Raw genomic sequence first — 20,314 nt, 5'->3', positions numbered from 1 at the left:
ATGGGTGAAGTGGGTGTCTGAGTTGGGGTGGAGGGACACATGGGGCCAGGCATTCACTCCCTCTGCCCTCCACCATGGGGCAGGAGGAGTTCTGTGCCCTCAACGATTGGGGGGGGCTATGCCCCTGCTTGTCCCCCCTTGTGCCCACCCCTGCTTTTCCTCCGGGCAGCCCTGGCAAAAGCTCTCTGTTCTGTCCCTACAGGACCACCGCCTTCCCTCCACCTACAGTCTCTACCTACTGCCCAGTCACTGCAGACACAAACTGGGGGAGAAGAGAGAGGTTATATTCACAACCACGTTTAGCAAAGGATTTTTCTCATCCATTTCAGTTTGTCAGCTGAGAGCTATGTTTACTGCCATTACTTTAAATCAAATCCCGACAAAGCTAAGAATAATATGTGTTGTTGCTATAGTACTGCCCTAAAACTGAGGTGGGTTACCATGCATGATACCTTTCTCATTTGCCCATCATTGCTTGTGGTACTCAGCATTCTGTTGCACTGAGCACCTTGTACCTCTTCTCCCCCATCCTCCCCAGCTGTGGCACTGTTCCCCACAGAGCCACGTTAGCACCTTCTGAAAACAACAGCCATGAATTGATAATAGCAGGGGAGGAGAATGGAAAAAGAACATTTTGGGTAAGGGCGGAAAAGAAATTGATAACGTGACCTGGGAGGAAAGAGACCACAAAGGGTTAAGAGAAACACAACAAGAATTCAGAATAGGAACAAAGAATAAGAGTAAAGTTGACAAGGACATTGCTTATATTAGGAAAGTTAGGACTCAGTTCTCCACTGGCAATAGCAATGTTGGGAGCGGCAGTGTAGACAGGGCTCTGATGTTTTAAACTTTGTCACGGTGTTAAAAACTGAACTTTATCTACGCAACAACTTCCATTGTTACTACAGCCAATGGAGCTGCACCAATAGTGAATTATAGGTCTGACTGTTGATTAATACACAGCCAAGAGAAACTGTTTCTGGTGGCTAGATTACAGCCAGTAACAGAAAAGAATGCTGAATGCTGGAGCAACATGAAATCCTGACTTGGGTAACATCATCTGGTTATCACATTTTGCTACATCAAAAGTTACAGTGATGTCTTACAACTTGTTTCTTTTAAACAAATCACATGGGTATTGTGAGATGATGAAAACAACTCCTGTCATACGAAACAAGGGGAAAAAAAAGTTCCCTCTAAAATGGGGTTTAATAAAGGCTACAATTCCTGTTCTATTAAGATTTTCTCCTCTCCTGAAGTCTTTTCAAATTTATCCTTGAAAATAAACACCTCAATCGACAGTAACATAAAATGATTGGCTTTCGGTAACAACCTAATAATAAAGAGGAAATTACTATTCTTTGTACAGGTTGTCATTTAAAAACTGCTTACAGCATAAAAACCTTGCTCACCGCCTTTGGCATATTTCTTTTATATTTTTAATGGCAATAATATTTGAAGAAGCTTAATATGCTATGGCAGATGATGTTACCCCAATGAAAGTATCACTAACACTTCCTGTGCCAATGTTAACTTTGACTGGAACAGAATAGGGGCCAAACACCAACATACAATTTTTTGCTTAAAAAGAGAGTTTTGCTCACCATGAAATGGATTTGTTTTCTGCTGCCTTTGTCATAAACAGATAGCTAAGGGTTATCGTCTCTTTCACCTGGAAATAAGTATCTGAAGCACCTGACCAGAAGACCAATCAGGAAACAGGATTTTTTCAACTCTGGGTGGAGGGAAGTTGTGTGTGAGTCTTTTGTTCTTTGTCTTCTGCCTGAATCTCTCTCAGCTAGAGAAGGATTTTTCTATTTCCTGCTTTTCTAATCTTCTGTTTCCCAGTTGTAAGTACCAAAGATCAGATAGGGGATTTTTATGTTCTTTTGTATTTACATGTCTATAGTTGCTGGAGTGCTTTAAATTGTATTCTTTTGAATAAGGCTGTTTATTCATATTTCTTTTAAGCAATTGACCCTGTATTTGTTACCTTAATACAGAGAGACCATTTGTATGTATTTTTCTTTCTTTCTAAGACCTGTTGGAGTTTTTCTTTAGTAAGGAACTCCAGGGACTTGGGTCTGCAGCTCACCAGGGAACTGGTGGGAGGAAGAAGTCAGGGGAAAACCTGTGTGTGTTAGATGTACTAGCCTTTGCATTCCCTCTGGGTGAGGGGGGAAGAGAGATTGACTCTCGGTAATTCTGTTCTCCAGGCTGGGAACGGGGAGGGTGGAATCCCTCTGTTTAGATTCACGGAGGTTGCTTCTGTGTATCTCTCCAGGAACACCTGCAGGGGGGGAAGGGAAAAGGTTTATTTCCCTTTGTTGTGAGACTCAAGGGATTTGGGTCTTGGGGTCCCCAGGGAAGGTTTTTGGGGGGACCAGAGTGCCCCAAAACACTCTAATTTTTTGGGTGGTGGCAGCAGTACCAGGTCCAAGCTGGTAACTAAGCTTGGAGGTTTTCATGCTAACCCCCATATTTTAGACGCTAAGGTCCAAATCTGGGATTAGGCTATTGACAGCCTTAGACTCACAAAAGCCTATTTTAAGCTACAAAGCAGAGAACTTCGGGCCAATATGAAAACATTAAGTAATTGTCAATTGCAAAATTGTTGCCTTACATGAGAATGTGAAAAAAAAAAGTGCTGGTGGAAGGTTACAGCCCCAGGTATATAGTTCTTTGTAAAAAGAAGGGAATATTCTTGTTGAAGGGGAGCACTACATAATATATAGCCTTTTAACCATTCACAAGATGCTTCTGGGGGGTGGAAAAAAATCAGTCTTTCCCTAGCTGAGACATTGATCTATTTACAAGGATATCAGCATCATGATTTCTCATACACATTTTCATAGACCAGGATTAATCATGTCTCGAGGGGCTCCAGGGACATTAAAAAAGAGCTTACCAAAACCTATTCTGAAAGTAAAAATTAGACAAATGGATTAATACAATTTGTTTTTTATAGTGAGTCAAATCAAGACCTAGATTTAGCCCTTCCAGCAAAAAGTCTGGCACTCTAGAAATCAATAGCTTTATAAAATCTAGACTTTAAGCTATATTACAACTCTTTAAAAGCCCAGGCAGCTGATAATTAGTCTGAGTAGCTTTGCTGTGATGAAAAGGTTTAAGGCCGAGGTAAGAACAGTGGCGGCTCCAGGCACAAGCGCATGCCTGGGGCGGCAAGCTGCGGGGGGCTGTTTGCCAGTCCATCCAAGGGCAGCAGTCAGGCAGCCTTTGGTGGCTTGCCTGCAGGAAGTACACCGGTCCCACGGCTTCAGCAGCAATTCGGTGGCGGGTACGCTGAAGCCACAGGACTGGTGGCCCTCCTGCAGGCACGCCGCTGAATCTGTGGGACCGGGGACATCCCGCAGGTGCACCGCCAAAGGCAGCCTGCCTGCCGTGCTTGGGGCTGCAAAAAAGCTAGAGACACCCCTGGGTAAGAAAATGATCTAGAATAGAATGGCTACTTAACTTACAGTAACTGTGGTTCTTCGAGTAATTGGCCACTTGGATCCCATGTGTCAGTGTGCATATATGCCCTGCATGGGAGAAATGGCCAGATGCCTCAACCCAGTGCTAGTGATGTGTGAACACAGGGATTGATCATTACATAGGTGCCCTGCAAATTTCTGAAATAGGGATGAGTCTTAAGGAAGCAGTTGAAGCTGGCTGAGCCCATGTGGAGCAGGTTCTAATGTGCATCAGTGGAGCTAACCTGGTTAACTGATGGCAGGATCATATAGTTAGCTCCCTATTTACACAGTCTTGGAGAAGATAGCACCTGACCCTTAACCTGGTGTGTAAAGGCAACCCAGGAAAGCTCCTGAAAGGCCTTGTCCTATCAAGATAATACAGTACCCTTATCACATCAAGTTTAGCTTCCCTTTAATTTGAATAGGGCTTGGGGTTGAAACCTGGGAGTTGAATAAGTTGATTCAAATGCAGTTTTGAAACAGGCTTGGGTAGAAAATTGGCAAGAGGTCTAATAGTCACTTTATCTTTATGTAGCACAGATCAGGTCTTGAATTTACTCATCTCTTGAAACTGAAGTTATGGCTAGTAGAAAGACCGTTTTCCTGGACTGGTTCCTAAGAGTCCCTGGGGGAGGTGGCCATTAAGGCTATCAACCCTAAACTGAAGTTCCAAAGGGGGGAGAGGTCCTGAACTGAGAAAAATGTGTATGAGACTCTTGAGAACCCTAGCAATAGTAAGGTGAGAAAATATATATGGCTGTGAAGAGGATGATATGTGGAAATTGCTGCTAAGTGTGCCCATATGGAGTTGATGAAAAGTCCTCATTTGTTTTAGGATTAGACAATAGTTCAGAATAGCATTTTCAAAACCATCCCACTGTGCATTGTAAGTGAGGCTACAGTGGGGTTTTTTGCTATGGACTAGGACATTCTGAACTTTAGCTGAGCAGGTCCTTTCTGTGTAAGTTAACCAGCAGCCATTAATGTAACTATGCTGGATCCAGCCACGATTCTGTGAGAATGTGATTGAGGGCTACACTGATGGGTTGATCAGATCAGGATACCAGATTGTCTGGCCCAGGCTGGGAAAGGTGTACATCAGTACAAGAGTACAAGAGAAGATGAAGGCACCTGGATCTGGTAGGGAATTCTGAAGATGCAGAAGATATAGAACCACTGGAGTAATCTGATGATGAATACACCAAGTTCAAAGCCAAACAGACTCTAGACTGAATGGAGATGACCTTGGTCCCCATGGCCCTTGAGACAGACACTGTCACAGCCATGCACTGTCAGCATTAGGACTGTATATCCCTGAAGTGAGGGAAGGAACACTTTGTATGCCAGGTGGATGGCTCTGAATTCCAGAATATGTATGTGCAGGCCTTATGCCCCGAGTCTGTACACACACCTAAATGAGCTTCCCATCCTTGAATGGAAGCATCTGTCACCAGAGGCTAGGCAAGCAGAGATAAAAAGAAGGAAACCTTACAAACCTATAGAAGGCCTTTCCACCAGTTTAACAGGAAGAGGATCTCTCATTGGGCTTTCACCTATGTGTCCATGTAATGTTTGCTTGGAAGATGCACTGATTTCAACCACTCTTGCATGAAGCTGTTGAAGACTGGAAAACTGCATCACATGACCCAGAAATGAGAGGCACACTCTTATTAATGCCTTTGGTGAGTCTGCATCTGGTTCACAAGGTCCACTCTGGTCTGGAATATTTCTTGTGGGAGATAAGTCTTCATTGACCTTGAATCTAACCCAGATCATTTGAACTCTGTGCTTTGACTTGGAACAAAGATGGATTTTACTCTGTTTATTTGGAGGTCCAGAGTAGCAAAGAGCCTTTGGATTACATGATCAAGCTGCTCACCTGCTGTGGTGATTCCCCTCAGATGAACCAATCATCACGATACAAGTAGACCTAGATACCTTGTCATCTCAAGTCAGGTGCCCATAGCAAGGCACTTAGTGAAAACCTGTCAGTGCTACAGACCAAAAGGCAGGACCCTGTAATGTAGTGAATATTCCCTACCAGGAAGCAGAGGTATTTCTATATGCTGGTGTGACTGGAATCGCAAGTGGAGCCAACTAAGGTCATTCAATTAGGGTGAACTGCAAAGAATGGGGAGACAAGCCTCAAAGCTCGTGGATATTCCAATACTTAGATTTACCAAGTCAGCACAAACCAGCTTCTATAATACCTTACTGGTTATCCAGAAGCCAACAACACAGTTCCCTTAAAGTAACCCAGCTTTTGGCCACCACTCAGACACCCAAGTCAAATATGATGAGGATTACTGAAAATCTTTTTCATCATATAAAAAAATTGTACCAATCCCAAAGGATCAGACACATTACTGCCCAGCTTAATGACTTTTCCATATCTTACCCAAATACAGGCTTACAGCCAATTCTTGTTAACTAAACTAGAATTTATTAAAAAAGAAAAGAGCATTGGTTAAAAAATCAATATACACACAGACATGAGTACAATGCTTGAGATTCAGATTCATACTGAAGGTGGTGAGCTTTGTAGTTGCGAGGAGTTCTTTTAGAATTTAGTCCAAAGGCTATAGCCCAATGTTTATAGTCAGGGCGGGCCGGGATCTCAGTGGCTTAGGCTTCCCCTGCATGAAACCTCAAGCAGATCTGAGACGACAGGATCAGGACCCAAGCCATTTTTATATACAGTTTTGGAGTCCCTTGGCGAACAATAGGCACTCATGGAAACTTTGAAGTGGACCCACTTCCTAAGGAACGAGGAGTCCGTTAGTCTTTAAAGCGCCACTGGACTCCTCATTGTTTTTGTGGATACAGACTAACACAGCTACCCCTCTGATACATTTCCTGAGCATCAGATCCACATAAGGCAATTGCCTGTTTTTCCGCCATTCACAGATGATTTGCTATACATTCAAAGATAGTCTTGTGATCTCTGAATTAAAAGAATACAGGATAGGGACTGTTGATTACATTGTTGATCTCTGTCAATATATATGTAAATACACAAAACTGCATAGACATATAGGTAGATAATGTTTAAGGGTTGAATTTGAGTCATTTATCCTGCAAGATGCTTAACCCTTTCTGGTCATGTGTCATAGTCAGGTATATGGACAGATGGAAATAGATGTCCTGAAGTTCTAAGGCTGCAAACAAGTCTTGAGGATCTTAACAGGGAGGTTATAGAGGTCAGAGCCATCATCCTGAACTTGAAACAACGGATGAACTCACTGCGACATTGAAGATCTAGGAATGGGCATCAATGTCTCTCTTCTTTGGGATTAGAAATAAGTAAGAGTAGAACCCCCACCCACCAAAACCTCCCACTTCCTGCCCCCATCACTTCTCAGCTGCTGTACAGGAAGCTGCTCCCCATCCGCCCAACCCCCATGCATCTGAACCCTTCCCCCCCCGAGACCCACTGAGCTTCATCCCCCTGCACCCAGAACCCCCCTTTGAGCCCCCCACAACTGAACCCCCACCCCATTGAGCTTCATTCCCTTCATCCAGTGTCCCCCTGCAATGACTCTCCCTGATGAGCTCCACCCCTGCCGAGCCCCTCCCCACTGCACTCAGACCACTCCCACTAAGCCCCTCACACTCCAACTCCAATGAGCCCCAACGCCCCTGCACCTGTACCCCCACCCTCACTGAGCCCCACTCCCCCAGCATTTGGATCCCTCGCTGAACCTCTCACACCCAGACCCCCCTCCCCCACCGCTGAGCCCTAACCATCTTCACCTAGACCCCCTGGAGTCCCATTCCTCTTGCACCCAGAAACCCCCCCAACAAGCCCCTGTCCATCCAAATCGAGGCACCTGCACCCAGATTACCACACACAAAAGCCTCTCACCCCACACCTGAATCCCCCCACATTAAGCCCCTCCACAGTTGGATCCTGCTGGGTTGAGCCTGCCTGCCCCAAACCTGTATTGGGGCCAGGGCTGGGAGTGTGTGTGAGACTATCCCTCTCACTTGCTATCTTGGTGCACTTGTGCTGTGTCAGGGGTGGGTGCATCTTCACTGCCAAGTCAGTGTCCCGGAGGGGAGAAGTTCTGGGTGATCTCCCACCTCCATGCAGCGAGTGGCCTCTGCTCCTCACTGCCAAGCTGGAGGCTCCACATTTATTTGACAAATAAAATATGCAGAATTTTAAAATATTGTGCATAGAATTTTTAATTTTTTGGCAGAATTCCCTCAGGCATACATGCTCTCCTTGTTGTGGGGGAGCAGAGGTGTACAGAGCCAGCTGAGGAGAAGTTGGTCCATGCTATTGGTAGCAGCATCCAGGGGCTGGCTGTGTTAAAATTGTGGCAGCTATAAAAAGTTGCAGCGTCTGCTAAAAATTGTGGTTCAAGCAACGAAATCATGGTCCTTGATTTTCTTACAGACTTAGTCATTTATCAGACTACCAGAGTGGGCTGAATGAGGAGAGACACTGCTAACGGAAAATCATCAGGTAAGTAATTTCTCATTCTGTTGCACAGCTTCTCTTCTCATTCATTACTCACTGGAAATAGTGAGCAGTGAGTCACAGCATTGGGGGTGGGGACCACGGGTGGAATGAGCAGAGTTGAATAATTATCGTAGAATAATAGGCAGGAATGGAAGTTTGTCCCATTTAAAGCAAGAGCTTTATAAACAAGGAAGTTATGTGGGAATCAACCTAGTAGTACCTTACTACCAAAGGATACCTCTGTAAAGGAATGGAATCTTACTCTGCAAATCTTCCTCTGATGAGGTTCATACATTCTCCCTCCACTGCCTCTAGAGACTTCTATGAATAGTTTCCAAGATGTCTAGCATGTCAACTGGTGCAGGATTTTTACATCTTGTCTACAGCATCTTTGAGGCCCTAAGGAATTAACATTTTGGATAGAATGAAAAGAACAAATGCAAATCAGATTGGGTGGTCTATAAACACACCCCAAGCAATATATTAGGGGAACTTCTAGTAGCTTTCTTCCCCAAAGTGATTTGGCCCTAACAGACGCTGTCTTATCCATTCCATCACTTCTAATTTCTTTACAGCCTACCTCATCATTAATGTACAATGCTGCTCTACTTTTACCTTTATATTTGTCTTTCCTGAACAGCACCAACCTTCAATACCTGTACTCCAATCATGACTACTATTTCACCATATTTCTGTTATCCCTATAATATCAGGTTTCACTTCCTGCACAAGTAATTCTAGCTCATCCATTTTGTTACCCCGGGTTCTTGCGCTGGTGTACAAACATCTTAGTTGTTTCTGTCTGGCTTCACTCACATTCCTCACTGAACTGGGTAAAGGTATTCTATTGCTAGTTTCACCTACCTGTTAGCTTCATTGGTATCAACACTATCTTTCCACTTAACATCCATTCTCCTAACCACTGCTGTATCCTTTTTTGATTTTCCTCCCACTCAGTGTTAGAATCAGGTGTGGCGATTACATGAGCATCTCCCAACCATTTCCCCTGAATTCCTAGTTTAAAACGTTTTTAATCAGTTGTGCCAACCTCCAACCCAGAAGTCTATTTCCCTCCCTACTCAGGCGGAGCCCATCCCATTAGAAGAGTCCTCTGTTCATGGATGCCTCCCAGTGGTCAAACATCCCAAAGCACTTCTTATAGAACTACTGCCTGAGCCATCTGTTGATCATTATAATCTTGTCTCACCTTCATTCTCCTTCTCTAGAAACAGGTAGAATCCCACTGAAGATCACCTGAACCTCAGTTTCCTTAAGTGTCTTCTACAGCCTGGCATAGTCTCCCTTGATACAATCCAGTGAGAATCTAGCTGTATCGTTTGTTCCCACGTGAAGGATAATCAGTGAATTCTCTGCTGATGCCATTAGGATCCTCTTCATCATCAGGTCCACATGCCACATCTTAGTTCCCGGCAGACAGTGCATCATTCTGTTCTCTGGATCAGCTCTAATGCCAGGCCTGTCTGTTCTTCATAGAAGGAAGTCACCAGCCACGCAGTCCTGCCTTTTCCTAGTGATAGTGTGATTCTCCAGCCTTCCTCCTATTCTTTCTGGCTACAAGTCCTCTTGTCCTTTATTCTCCATTGCAATCTTCTGCAAGTCATCCTATATTCTCCTGGAGCTCTGAACTTCAGGTATCTCCACTGGCTCTTTTTCTTCTCTTATAGGACTAGTTACTCTTCTTCCTTGCCCTCCCTCCTTCAGTTACTGCCTGCTGTGCCCCTTCTTCATTTTCCAACTCAAACAACCTGTTTCCTGAGCTCTATTTCTATTTCACTAGCGGTCTTTTCCTGTGCCTGGTTCTCATAGTCACATGCTTTCACTGGGCATTTTCCTCACCCAGCAGTCTCCTCCTCAAAGCTCTTCAGTCCAGCTTGCATCTGTGAGTCTTGACTTTTTCCTTCAGCCTCCTATCGCCTTTCCTCCATCATCGGCTCAAATCCCCTCCAAAACTCAACCATAGTTTCTACCTGCATCTCTAAACCTTAGACCTTCTCCTCCATCATCTCTATCAGGCAGCACTTCATATAAACAAGGCTCTTTTCAGGTACCTGTTCCAGGATCATGTACATCCTGCAGCTTCCACATCCGGTCATCTTCATTATCTCTTCCATTCCTTGGGTTACTGCCACTGCTGGCTCTCTACCTGTCTTAGCCTTCCCACCTACACACCTGCCAAGGAAGAAGAAAAAACAAACCAAAAAACCACACCCACACCAAAACAAAACCAGACCACCACACACCCCTTCCCCTAACCTCCCCTGTTTACAGCTCTGTTTGCTGGCTCCTGTGCTGCTGACTGACTGTATGGCTGCCTTCAGAGGATCCCTAATCAGGGAAGCCCCTTCCCTTAATCAGGGCTTAGTTTCTCTCACAGAACACTGACCCCTGCTAGGCTCTGCAAACTGAACAGGAAAAACGCAAACCACAAAACAGAAAAAACACACACACTGCCCCTAAGGAACAGGGGCTTGCTTTCTTCCTTTTCCTCCAACAGAACTCCCACTTAAACTCCCCTGTTTACCACTCTGTTTGCTGGCTCTGGTGCTGCTGCTTCTCTATACCTTTAGAGAAAAATGTATTTTGTACTAATATATGCCTGAGACAAATTTACATGAAAATAACATTCCCAATCTCTCTCATTTTCATAAAGCACCTACAGGTTTAACGTACACTGGGGATGGAGTGTGGTTAAGTTAAACAAAGAAACTGAGTAAAAGGGGAAAAAACACTTTTTTTGAAAGAGAGAGCTTCCTCTGCTTTCAAATATGAAAATGTTGGTATAGGACAACTGAAAATAAAGCAGAACTGTTAACTTAAATTGAGTTTGTGAAACTACTATTTGTGTGTCTGTCTTCTCAAGCATGACTGACCAGAAGAGTAACTGGTGTTTTAAACAGTTTTTATAGAAGTTTCAGAAGAGTCGAATATCTTTATTTCTAATTGCAGCCACTTTTTCTTAGGATAAATTAGGCAAAAATTAATTACAACAGAATAAAACATTACGATAGCACATAGTATTTCAATAATAGAATATGAGAGAGGGTCAGTCTATCAATGAAAATTTGTTACTACCAATAAGTACCGCTTTCAAAAACAGTACAAAAGCATCAGCAATCCTGCCACAAAAAATTTCCACATGTATAACAATAAATTACTCTCCTCTTTTCCATTTCAAAAACTTCACAATTTAACAATTATATTGCTTCAAACAGTTGCACCACAAACTATCTATTTTGATTCACCTGTTGTTAACCTGTATTGCACAAACAGTATAAAATATGATTTTTGTACATTCCAAGAAAGGTGACATTAAGCAGTTATTTAACATCAGAAAAAAATTAACACAAAGTATTTTTTTTTAAAGACAAGGCTTGTCTATACAATGTGTTAGTCCGCACTAAAGGAGTGTGAATTCTAGTGCATACTAGCGTGCTGGAGTGCACAAATATATATATATATATATATATATATATATTCTAATTTGATCAATATAGCATCAAATAATATGACCTATGTTATTAAATACAAACGTGCATTAGTATGCTATAGGTTAAAAAGTTCTATAGTTACAAGATAAAAGAACAGCAGCTTTTAAATGTGCACATATTGTAAAAAAATACAGCAGCTTGAACAATCCAGGTAAAAGACTGACTTTATCCCATGCAAGTCTGCATAGTTCATACACCCAGTCTACCAACATCAACTATATACATGCAAAAGTTAAAATTCTGTTTAAAGTTCATAAACCCTTTTAAGGCTCTCCAGGTCTTCTAAAGAAAATTGGTGACTTTGCTTGTTTGAAAGAGAATCAAACAACTGCTGAACCTGCTCTTTTTCATTCTTGCTAAGAAGTGTCAGCACTACCTGAAAAAATATATTTCTTATAGTTAGTGCACGTAGGTATAAGTCTTCTATTTTTCTGTAAAGTGCTAAATTTAATAAGCTTTATATTGTATTGAGTTTTTTACATTTTGAGTTTAACATTTTCACAGAAATTGCATTGAATATATGCTCTTACCTTAAACCTCTCAACTTTACTCAGATAAAGAAGGTGTTGATACACAAGATCAGGATCTTTCCCAAGTAGATGACATTCCAGTGCCTGCATAAAGATCAGAATGGTATCCCCTTCTAGTTTGTTACTAAGCAGCATTGGCAATTTTTTTGGATCAATAATGGTTAAAAGATCTGCACAGGCAGCTTCATCCTTCTTGGCATTCACTGCATTTATAATCTGACCAAACTCATAGGCATTAGATGGTTCTGAAATGAGCAGTTTTTCAGAGATTTTCAATGGCAGACTGTTTTCAGCTCCTCCTTTGGCAACTTGGTAATTAAGCACAGCATCCTCTGAGGTACTGGTCTGTCTCTCCTCTTCATTACCCTCATTCACCTTCACAGGAAAACAACAAATAATTTTAATTCTGACATAATATCATATCTCAAGTTTCATAAACCAGATGACAGTATGACCAGCACTGATATCACTAAATTAGAGTTTACCACTTTCCTCATCTTGTGGGAAGACTTTTTGGAACATGATGGCTAGTCTCCTTTCCATGTCCCACTTTGCCCTTTACAGAAATGGAATCCTAATATTCATGCAGGTTAAAAGGTTGTTTTTCTTCATTAGCAATGCATATTTTACACTTGTCTTCAGTATTTTGCACCCTCTTCTTAAGGAGAGAGCTGAAAGTTTTTGGCAGAAAACTAAACATAGGACCAATAACATCAGAATTTCAAATATACATACTAGCTACATGAATTATAGATCAAGAATAGTCATACTGTATTTTAGTCACAGTAAATATCTACTATAACTAGGCTGTCTTTCAAAACATGAAGAATCAAGAAACTGGGTTAACACAATGAAAATTCAGGGGTCAAAGTCTCTTGAAATTTATAATACATCTTTTCAAAAAAGTTTTAGGGTATGTTATAACGTCTTTGTGCCTAGTCTGTTATTCTTTTCTCTCTTCAATAATCTAATTGTGTTCTCTACTTCTTACTATTAGGGGAGGTTTCTTGATGGGGGGAAGGATAGCTCAGTGGTTTGAGCATTGGCCTGCTAAACCCAGGGTTGTGAGTTCAATCCTTGAGGGGGGCCACTTTGGGATCTGGGGCAAAAATCAGTACTTGGTCCTGCTAGTGAAGGCAGTGGGCTGGACTTGATGACCTTTCAAGGTCCCTTCCAGTTCTAGGAGATTTATATATAATTGGAGATATACCAAAATCTCATATGTAGTACATTTTGGTTAAAATGAAAAAGCCAACTTCTAGGTTATGCCAGTTACATGAAGTTCCCCTAATCCCTTTGACTTTGATGGGATTCCTGCATGGGACCATTTGCACAAATGGGTCCCTCCCTAATGGTTTATATTACCATCTGCAGTTCCAATTTTAATAAAAGTTATACAACAGTTTTAAAATGAGAGACCCAAATTCTAATCTCACACTATATAGAGCAGTAGCAATATTTCTTGTAATAAAACAAGAAAGACAGACACCCATTCTTACAGGACGACAAACGTTTAGTCACAGAGAAATACCACCATCAAATGATTCAGTATTTAACAACAGTGACTCAGTATTATCTGAGTGCAGTTGTTTTAACCTAGTAATATTAAATCACTTAGTTATTGCAGTTAAAGAATCAAGGGGAAAACAGCATTCTCTGATGGTTTTGTAGATTTTTCACCCCCACTCTACTTCTCCAATGCATATTCAGTATTCCATTCTTCCACCAAACTTCCAAGCCTAACTGAAGGTATAGTCTCTGACAGCACACACAGCCACAGGGGACTCCTGGACAGCACAGCCTCTTGCTGGTTCCCCAAAAGCAACATTTGAAAGAGACTTGAAATGTTGCATTATTAGATATGACAGATATTTTGAACAGTGTTTGGGGAAGAGAGGGGGGTGTTTTTTTTTTTTCAAAGAACATGTCCTCAACTTTAACATCTGAATGTTTCTTGTTTAGGCATTACAGTCAGTTTATTTCTGCTGGAATTTTGGATGTAGCCCGAAGCATTACAGGCTTAATTATAAGAGTCTGATTGGCACCAAATACACACATTAAAGATAGGAGTAAATTGGCATGTTTTTAAAATTAGCAAGCACATGAATAAACGCACTATATGTAAGACGTATTAGTTCAAAATATCTGTCAATATTACAGAACAAAAGCCCTATTTTAATCTTAAGTGTGTGACTTCAATACTGTCTGCTTTGCAAAAGAAGGGAAATACCTCTTGTATTTTGATTTTCTTCCTTTGCTTTTGCTGGCTACTGGCTCCAACATCATTTTTAATGTTAAGCAACTGGGTAATATCTTGTAGCTCCCTTTTTGCTTCAGCCACATTTGGATCTATTATAAGTACTTTGCTGAGATCATCAACACTGGCTTGGTAATTCTGAAAGGCAAAGAGGAAAAGTAAATTGTTTTCATAAAACAATTCCAGATGCCACAAATTAGGAGAATTAGCTAACTGCTACACTCCTATTCACGATTATTCAGAAAAATGCTGGGATACTGACAACAAACAAGCAGAATAAATCTAAATTTAGATTTAAACATGTATAATATTACTAAAGGAATAAAAAGCTAAGAATGGGTTCTCTGTTCTTTTAAACTATTGTTATGCAGCCAAATATTTACAGATGATCTCTGTAAATATCCAATTTGTGAATAAATTTGCTCAGAAAATCCACCCCCATTAGTGAATGCATTATTAAATGATACTGCTTTTCCAATCCGGGTGTGTCTGCCCTGTTTTCTCACTCTCTGACCTGTGACCCATTCTGGACACAGTGATAGATGATTTTAGGAAATGTGTATGTGCTAGGTCCACCCATGTTGTGAGACCTGTCGTATACACACACTATAAATACACTATGTAAAGTGTATTTCTGCTTATGTCTTCAATAACATTGCAAACATTTTTCTAGAGAACACAAAAAATGGGAAAGTTTTTTAGATTCTTGTATTTCTTCCTATATTATTATTTTAGGAAGAATAAATGCATCACTGATCTCTGACTACCTGTTTGGCTGGTTAAATCACTCTCAGGTTTCACTGTCACCTATATTAATTTCTATGGACTACAATGACACAAAGAGGTCAACTGAAGCTGATCAATTTACAGGCTACTTAATAGAGCTAAGGAAAACATTTAACACAAAGTAATACTTTGTCTTCCCACTGGTTTCGCAGAGAGGTAAAATTTTCCTTTTTTTTTTTTTTTTTTGCTGCTGTAATTTTGCATTTTTTTTTAATAAGTAAAGGAATCTGATTTTGTCATCATGCTTCCTAAAGCCTACATTTGGAACTCATAGTAGATATGAAGTCAACCGAAGGAAAAAAAGTGTACATTCAGTCTGCTGCATTACTTGGTTTCAAGCCATTCCTTACCTGCATGCTCAGCAATGCTCCACATTGGGAGACCTCAGCAGGGGAAGGAGATTGTACGAGTATCAGAGAAAAATTAAAAAAACAGTAGAATCTTATTTAACTCAATTCCAGCTAACCAAAATTCTGAGTTACTTTCTGACATTACTGCATGCATGAATAAATTACATGAAAGCATTATTCAAATATTTCTTATGGCCTCAAAATATTTGTACAGTGCTTTACTTTTGCCAAGTGCTTTACCAACGTTAATAAATAACCAACATTCCACATCTCCCTTGTATTTACATATCCACTGTAACTATGTGAGTACATTTGAATGAAATAGCTGCAAATTTAAAAATATTTAGGAATACCTGCCTTGTTCTTCTTTCTTACCTGTAGTCCTTTGTATGCCAGAGCTCTTCTGTAAAAAGCTTTGACATTAGAGACTTCTACCCGAAGAACATGATCACAATCCTGTTTAGCCTCTTCATATTGATACAATTTTAAGTAACAGAGAGCCCTAACAAAATACAATAAAATAACAGTTCAGTTTAAGTTGTAACATATTGCAGTGCCAACTGTTTTTGACTCTCAAAGGTTAACTATGTTGCTTGTTAAAATTCAGCATCAATTGATTTTTTTAAACTTTGGAGTTCTTCAAAAATATTTATACACCTCTACCCCGATATAACGCTGTCCTCGGGAGCCAAAAAAATTTTACCACGTTATAGGTGAAACCACATTATATCGAACTTTCTTTGATCCACTGGAGTGTGCAGTCCCACCCCCCCCCCCCCCCCCGGGAGCGCTGCTTTACCGCGTTATAGCCGAAATCATGTTATATCGGGTCACGTTATATCAGGGTAGAGGTGTAGTACAAGTTATTACAGCATTGGATTTATAATATTTCCACATGGCCAATTCCTGCAATCTTTTGTCAGACAAAACTCCATGAGACTTTTACAGTTAAATTAAACACATGGGTAAATGTTTGCAGTATTAAGGCCTATGTCAGCATAATACACCCTAATACTGCAATGGGGCATTAGTTCAATAGTGGCTATGGAAAAAAGAGTGCCACCTAGTAAATCACTATCACTACTTTTGGCAGCACTTTGCAGCCAGGTATTACTTGCAGGTCACATCCAAGTACTGACCCAGTCAAATCCTTCTTAATTTGTGAGAGTTGATGGGATTACAGCAGGTTTAAGCAATTCTTTAAAAATGAATGCTGCTGCACTGCTGTTTCTAACCATCTGAAATAGGTAGGGATATCCTACTCTTCAAAGTGGCACCAAGCATATCAAACACTGGCTGAATAGTCTCTTCCACAGGCACTGCAGGAAGATTTAAAAAGGACACCACATGATCCACCAAATTGTGGAACTGCACAGCATCCTCAGAAGGCAAGTAGCCACTCCCACATGTTCATCTGGGATAAACATAATCCATTTCCAAATGCTCCTGCTCAAAGGGAAAGCTATCTCCTCATCTTCCTCCTCAGAAAGCATTTCTGGCACAACCATCTGTAAAGCTGCCAGATCCGAGGATCTCAAGACAGCCATATCCTTTTCAGAAGAAACATTTCCTCTCCTCCATGTAGAGGGTAACTGAAAATTTCCTGAAGTGGCCCCCAGGACTGCCAATCTCCCCCACAACTGGTTTTAGGGTTGTAGATGATAGGGTGATACAAATCGAGCCACAGGTGTCTGCATTCTTCCTCTAATTTCCTCTTGATAAAGATCCAGGTCTGGATCAGAGGTAGAATGAAACAGGGATAACAGCGGCTCCACAGGGGAATATGAAGATCCATCTCTTTGTGGGGATCCTGTAGGGCCATAGGAGGAAGAAGCATAAGGTGTTCTAGGGAAGAACCAGAAGCACCTTCCGACCAATTCTTCCTAACAGGAGACAAGGATGATGATCTTGGAACCAGGGAAACATGCCTCCTTTTGGAAACCTCATATTTGGAACCAATGAATATACCAGAGCCAGAAGGTGAACTTGGGCTGTCAAGGTGAAAGTGCTCCCTGGGACCAAGGATGTAGCTGGAACTGACTTAGGGACAACAATGTATATGAAGAAGTGGACAACATCAAATCCAACATTATACACTAATCCATCTTCCTTGCTATTGAAGCTGGGGATGGAATGGTTCTTTGCTTCGTAACTGTAGAGGTCTTGTCAGAATCAGACAGATCCAAAAGTTCTTAAGCATGGGAACTGGCATTGCTACCAGACATTTATGTCCCTATGCTGCTGCTTCTTCAATGCCAGGACAGATGGAACTGAAGGAGCTGTTGGCCCCCATTCTGTCACCAGTTCATTCCATCCTCCTGGATCTGGAAGTAGAAGTTGGAAATGACGCTGGTCCTGCAACCTCAGGAGTTCAGCCAGGGTCAGCATCTGCAAGCATGAGGGCTGGTACTATTGAGGGTGGCAAAACTGTCTCAACTTCTCTTCCAGAACAGGGTTATTTAGATCTGACTGCATGGTCTTCAATTTGGACATGCATAGCTTTGGGGGCTTGACTTAGGGAGCTGAAGGAACATGATATGGCCCTGACAGGGGTTGCAGCTTGTTCGAACCGTTCAGTCACTGAGAACCACTGGAAGCCCCAGGAGCTGAGACTGACCCCTTAGACCCAAGATCTGAGGACTGATAGGATCCAAAGAGTCTAGCCAGGAGAGCTATCTTGAGACGGAAGAACTGCAAATGAGTCACTCTGTTCTTGCAAGCTCTGGGAGTGAAAGTCTGAGAAATCAAACATCCAGAAGGTGAATGTCCTCTTCTTAGGCACTTGAGACCCCACTCCTCTCATCAGATGCCAGGAAGACAGTTAGGCAAGAAGTGTACCTCTTGAATCTCAGGTTTCAGAGTGGTAGCCATGTTAGTCTGTATCAGCAAAAAGAACAAGGAGTACTTGTGGCACCTTAGAGACTAACACATTTATTTGGGCATAAGCTTTCGTGGGCTAAAACCCATTTCACTGGATGCATGCAGTGGAAAATACAGTAGGAAGATATATATACACACAGAGAACATGAAAAAAAAGGTGTTGTGATACCAACTCTAATGAGACTAATCAATTAAAGTGGGCTATTAGCAGCAGGAGAAAAAAACTTTTGTAGCGATAATCAAGATGGCCCATTTCAAACCGTTGACAAGAAGGTGTGAGTAACAGCAGGGGAAAAATTAGCATGGGGAAATGGCATCCACTCCCAGTCTTTATTCAAGCCTAATTTAATGGTGTCCAATTCGCAAATTAATTCCAGTTCTGCAGTTTCTCGTTGGAGTCTGTTTCTGAAGTTTTTTTTGTTGGAGAATTGTGACTTTTATGTCTGTAATTGAGTGTCCAGGGAGGTTGAAGTGTTTTCCGACCGGTTTTTGAAGGTTATAATTCTTGACGTCTGATTTGTGTCTGATTTGACATTGGCCAAACCAGAGAGTCTCTATGCAAAAGAATAAATGGACACAAATCAGACATCAAGAATTATAACATTCAAAAACCAGTTGGAGAACTGAGAGTGCTGTAGCTGACACTGCTAGAAGAAGGTTCTATCACAAGACAGCGCAGTATCCATAAGTGGGAATATGCAGAACCACTTGAAGAAGGAGAGAGAAGGTTTAAAATAAAAACAATAGTTACTTGAACCACAACTCAATCATGGGAAAAATCTAATTCTCTGTTTATATAAAAAGGTGACTCAGGTGGCACAAAATTAGTATCTGCAGACACAAAAGAAAATCATCATCATATATTCTTATTTAGTGTACTTACAAAGTGTGGCAGAGATTTCAGCTCTTTACCTGTTAGTGTAGATAGCACATTCCTTGGAATTTAATTTCATGCACTCGTTGTATTTCATTAGAGCTTCTTTGTATTTACCCTTCTTTACAAATTCATTTCCTTCATTCTTAAGGGTCCTGAAATTCTCTTCAGTTTTTTCACCTTGGTAACAAAAGGACTAAAATGTTATTTAAAAAACCATCTGTTCATTAAGAGTAGATTAATAATCCACCCAGATTAAGCAACAATACACTGCCCCTGGAGTAGCTAGAGGGTCACGATATTGATTCCCTGAGTCATAATCTGTCTCCTTGTCTCCCCACTGCTCCCAGGAGGAAACAAATTGTACCATGTATAAACCCGGCACAGTGTATGCTCTCCAAATGTGCTGCTATACGTTGGGAGAAAGGGCAGAGCCAAAGTGCCAAGTTTTAAAGAAAGTCAAACCACTAAACTGGTGAAAGTCACTGGAACCTGAGTTTGTTGAAGTGCTAAACCAGCTTTTCACAGCAATCATAGTAATCAGAAGTAAAAAAATAATCATATACTAAATAGAAAATGTTGAATGATGTGTTTCTTAACATAATAAAAAAATCCAAAAACTAAGAATCTGAATACATGTAAATTAAACTATATAATGTCTTAAATAAGTGTATATAGATGTAGTGTATCTCCCTGGTTAGCAAAAAGAAGCACCAAATTTAGCATAAAGGCTACATTTAGTTGCAAATCAACATGTTTTAATGGTTACAAACCAAAAAGAATCAACTTTCCTTTAGGAAAATAACTACAAAGTACAAATGCGAAACACAATTAAAATTGATTTAAATCATGATTAAAATCAATGATTTAAATGACTTTGATTTTAATCAATCCACCTTAGTTACACTTGCCCCCCTCCCACATTCCCTCCTTTCTGTTTCATCCTCTTGTTGCATTTTGTCCTGAATTAGGCTGCAAGATTTTCTGGGAAAGACCTCTTTCTTACTATGTGCTTGTAAAATGCACAACACAGTGGGCCACCAGTCCCCACAAATAACAATTAACAATAACATCATAGCCCTTAGTGTGCAGCAATGAAAATCTAAATTTACTGCTATTAAAAATCCCGCTAGGCTTAAACGTGTATAATTTCTTAGAGAGTCAGTAAACCAAATATAAAGAGA

At 41.1% G+C, this 20,314-nt stretch overlaps 1 protein-coding gene across 3 annotated transcripts in view; it reads right to left on the bottom strand.

The window, feature by feature from the left end:
- Positions 1-11,420: 11,420 nt before the first annotated feature.
- The window catches only part of SPAG1 (sperm associated antigen 1), a 72,366-nt gene continuing 63,472 nt past the window's right edge, over positions 11,421-20,314 (bottom strand). For all 3 annotated transcript variants that reach the window (XM_050940704.1, XM_050940703.1, XM_050940705.1), the window contains 5 exons: positions 19,169-19,310; positions 15,752-15,878; positions 14,214-14,378; positions 11,984-12,358; positions 11,421-11,829 (listed from right to left, as the gene is read on the bottom strand). In XM_050940704.1, the coding sequence (XP_050796661.1) occupies positions 11,698-11,829; positions 11,984-12,358; positions 14,214-14,378; positions 15,752-15,878; positions 19,169-19,310 (941 nt within the window). In that variant the 3' untranslated portion in view covers positions 11,421-11,697. The remainder of the gene's footprint in view (positions 11,830-11,983; positions 12,359-14,213; positions 14,379-15,751; positions 15,879-19,168; positions 19,311-20,314) is intronic.

The sequence above is a fragment of the Gopherus flavomarginatus genome, chromosome 2 (genome assembly GCF_025201925.1).
Source record: "Gopherus flavomarginatus isolate rGopFla2 chromosome 2, rGopFla2.mat.asm, whole genome shotgun sequence".
Classification (NCBI taxonomy): domain Eukaryota; kingdom Metazoa; phylum Chordata; order Testudines; family Testudinidae; genus Gopherus; species Gopherus flavomarginatus.
The sequence above is the reverse complement of the archived record's forward strand: the minus strand, read 5'-3'. Positions and strand labels throughout refer to the sequence as shown.